At 36.9% G+C, this 3625-nt stretch overlaps 1 protein-coding gene across 1 annotated transcript; it reads right to left on the bottom strand.

Moving 5' to 3' along the window:
• Positions 1–1009: 1009 nt before the first annotated feature.
• On the bottom strand, positions 1010–2406 carry LOC110670074 (probable disease resistance protein At1g58390). Its single transcript, XM_058150837.1, has 2 exons — positions 1959–2406; positions 1010–1707 (listed from the first exon to the last, which is right to left on the bottom strand). Exons 1-2 carry the CDS (start codon positions 2404–2406, stop codon positions 1010–1012), a joined length of 1146 nt encoding a protein of 381 aa, XP_058006820.1.
• Positions 2407–3625: the final 1219 nt, after the last annotated feature.

Raw genomic sequence — 3625 nt, 5'->3', positions numbered from 1 at the left:
CAAACCAATTTATAAACACCTTACTTATAACTAACAAAATAAAAAAAATTTTCTCCTTGCTTATTATTTTTTTTATAAACAATTTATAAATTTTAAAAATATCTTAAATAAATAAATTAATTTAATTAATTTATAAATTCAGTTAAATACCTTATATAAACTAAGCTAGGTATTCAAGGGATATATAGGATATTTGCTCTATTCGCTCTTCATCCTCCTTCGGAAAGAATTTAGGCTCTGATACTATTTAAACCTTTGAGTCCAATTTAAAAGCTGACTTATAAATTAAAAATGATCAGTTAGTATATAAGTCAGGTTGACGCCAGGTAAATTGAAAGATTAAATATTTTATTTTGGAAAATATAATAATAATAATAATAATAATACATCAACTAAATAATAAATTACCAAAATATCTATATAATTAAAAATAAATCCCTGTCCACTACAAATTAATATTGTCTTTTCCTCAATTTTCCCCTCCTGGCTGCTGCATGTACTTGATATTTTATTGGAAGTTGGATTCACTTTGGATTATGGCATTCCAACACATAATGTACTGAAAAAGAACCAAATGGAATGATTCCCCATGGCTTTTCCAGGCATAATCTATGCTTAAAATGGGCTCAAGCTGTGAGCTAGAAGAACCAAAACAGCAGAACCCATACAGAGCATCCAAAGAAACAAAAAGATCACAACGTTTCAATAAAGTAATCAATCAATCCACTAAATTCCAACAGAAAGACATCGCAAGTCTTCTTGATCCACAGAACAGTGTACGTAGTTACTTTCGTAATTAATAATGTATTATGTATGTAACAGAAGTGCTAATCTTTGCCAAAAATAAAAGCAAAATAATGTTTACCTTTGCTTTTTATGATCTCTAACTCTACCAAGTCTATTGCTGCATAGATGAAGAGACTGGAAGGGTATGTGTTGCACCTTTGCAAAATCCGCTCCTTCTACTCCATTTATGACTTGAATCTTCCTTGTAAATGCTTCTGTCATGTTAATGACTTTCATTTCTTGGAGGGCTGTCACAAATTTTATCCCTTCTGGGATCATCTTCTAATTCCTGCAGGTTTTCTAAATGCAAAATCTTGAGAGATGGCATTGCACCTTCTTCTGTTTTCCAGTCTTCTACTCCTAAAGATTCAAGTTTAAGAATCTCAAGCTGAGGAAAGCCCTGTGTAGCGCAGAGCATTTCAGTTCCCTTGTATGAATTCTCCTCCAAGTACAGAAACCTCAAAGCAGGCAGCTTCTCTAGAAAACTCATGGGATCCTGCTTTAACTCGGAATTAGCCAAAATTAACTTGGTAAGACTTGCTGGTAGATATTCCAAGTTGTGATAGAGGGACTGCGGATCTTCTGGTATAATTCCATGCAACTCTAGCTTCGTTAAAGATTCACAGTAAGAAAGTGGCTCCAAGTTTGGAAATGAGCTTTGCTTTCCTCGTATGTTCAAAGAACGAAGCCAGCCTGTTGAAAAAATTGGAGATTTCATAACTGCAGAAATTTCTTTGCTCCTCTTGAAAATGACTGCTAAATTTCGAAGATTCGTCAAATTCTGCATTGCATTTTTCCTGATTAGGTTCTCACGATGTGCCCACCTCAAATTTTCCAGGTTTCTTAATGTTTCCATTCGACATTGCTCCAGAACATTAGGCAAATCTATCAGCAAATGTCTCCAATCTTCCAACTTCCACACTACGTTAGGCAATATTAGTGACTGAATACCTTGTACATCAAGGGTGTGTAAGCTCCTCAACTTACCAATGGAGGTTGGTAATGCTGCCTCCCTGGTCACTTAAGCATTTCTTAACCCAAGATGCCTCAAATGAATCAAATCACCAATTTCTTTTGGTACATATTCAACATTCAGACCCCCAAAATTCAAAACTCTTAGCAGTCTAGAGTCATTAAAGGTAAGAGTTCTATAGTCAATTGTCAACTCATACCGTTGCTCTTTGAAGTAGAGAACAGAACGAAGGGGTGGATTGCATTGTAGCAAGGGTACAGAATACAATCGAGCGTATTCTGGGGATATTGAGGATGAACAGAAATTCTACGTGTCACAATATTCTGTCGGTAGAGCTCAGAAATCCCAAGAAAATTCTCCTCTCTTGCCATCAGTACACACATGTCTCGCATCAGATCATGAATGCGAAATGTTTTGATACCTATTCCGGTGTGATCCCTTTGGCTCACTTGAACAATGCAACTATTGACAAGCTCTTCCAAGTATTGCTCGCCTACATCTTCCACTGTTTCTTCCCCTTCTCTTATCAATGCTTGAGATACAAAGCCTTCAGCAATCCACATCAGAATTAACCTCCTCTTGTGAATCTCCCAATCTTCTGGAAATTGGGAAAGATAGAGAAAGAATGGTTTTAGATAGTATGGCATATCATGATAGCTCAAAGCTAATATCCCATGTACTCCTCTGTATTGATGATCTCGTTCCCACTTAATGAATCATGCATTAAGATTTCTCTGCACCGCCTCCCACTCGTTTGCTGTCTTCTTTGTTGCCAATAAGCCTCCAAGTACAAAAATTGCTAATGGCAATTCTCCACATTTTTTCACCATTTCCCTTCCCAACTTCTCATGTTCTTGTCGGTAGCCACGTCTGATGAGAACATCTTTTGGGAATGCTTTCCTGCTGAGAAGTTCCCAGGCCTCATCATTTGATAAAAGAGCTGGTTCCGCTGGGGAGCTCCATGGATCTGCATAAGAAGCAACTTCTTTATTCCGGGTAGTCAATAAAACTTTGCTCCCTTTCTTTCCCTTGGCCGGAAAAGCATGTTTTAAACTATCCCAAGCTTCATGCTTCCAAACATCTTCAAGGACCACCAAGTATCGCTTATTCTTTGACACAGAAAACAGTGCTTCAACTAGTTTTTCTTCTTTCATGTTTTCCAACATCGAATTAAACATGGGTTCCACTTTCATCTGTTTCAACATCAATTCAAAAAAATTTTCTTCCTTCACCCTCTTCTTTTGTTTCAACTCCAATGCATACCAATGGAGTTCCTTCATCATTCTCTTTCGTTTCAACTCCAATTAAAAAGATTTGACTTGTTCCATCCTTTTCTCTTTTTTCAACTTCAAAAATGATTGTTTTCCTTCATCCTTTCCACTTCATCTTCTATCCTCTCTGAACTTGTGGAATTTTGGATATATTTTTTTATAGTCTTGAATTGTGATCCGACCCGAAAGTTTTTCTCCTTGTGACCTGATTTTGGATAAAAAGTGAGATTTGTGGTGGTAGCGGAGGATACGGACCTATAGGCTTGGGTCCGAAGCCCACCATTGATCTCCTTGGGGGTGCGCGGTATGGACCAGTATAAATATTGTAATATTCTATCATTTGTGATAGAGTTGTAAGATATTCAGGAAACACACTGGGATTAGGGTTTGAGAGTTCTGATTGATTGTATCTTGCTCTTTTCATCATAGTAGAACTTTTTTCTTTGTCTTGCCCGTAGACGTAGACCTTACGATTGAACCACGTTAAATCCTATGTTATTCTTCTTTTCTTTTCAATACTGTGTGATTGTGCGATTTGTGTGTGTGTCTTAGATTTGCGTGCTTGTTATAACAAACTGGTATCAAAGCTTTGTGC

Source organism: Hevea brasiliensis, chromosome 8, assembly GCF_030052815.1.
Source record: "Hevea brasiliensis isolate MT/VB/25A 57/8 chromosome 8, ASM3005281v1, whole genome shotgun sequence".
NCBI lineage: Eukaryota > Viridiplantae > Streptophyta > Magnoliopsida > Malpighiales > Euphorbiaceae > Hevea > Hevea brasiliensis.
This window is presented reverse-complemented; position numbering and strand designations above follow the sequence as displayed.

Coding starts and splice junctions, on each gene's coding strand:
- LOC110670074 (XM_058150837.1), bottom strand. CDS start 2,406: ATGCCATACTATCTAAAACCATTCTTTCTCTATCTTTCCCAATTTCCA. Junction 1,708..1,958: donor CTCTACTTCAAAGAGCAACG/GTATGAGTTGAC, acceptor TGCCTAACGTAG/TGTGGAAGTTGGAAGATTGG.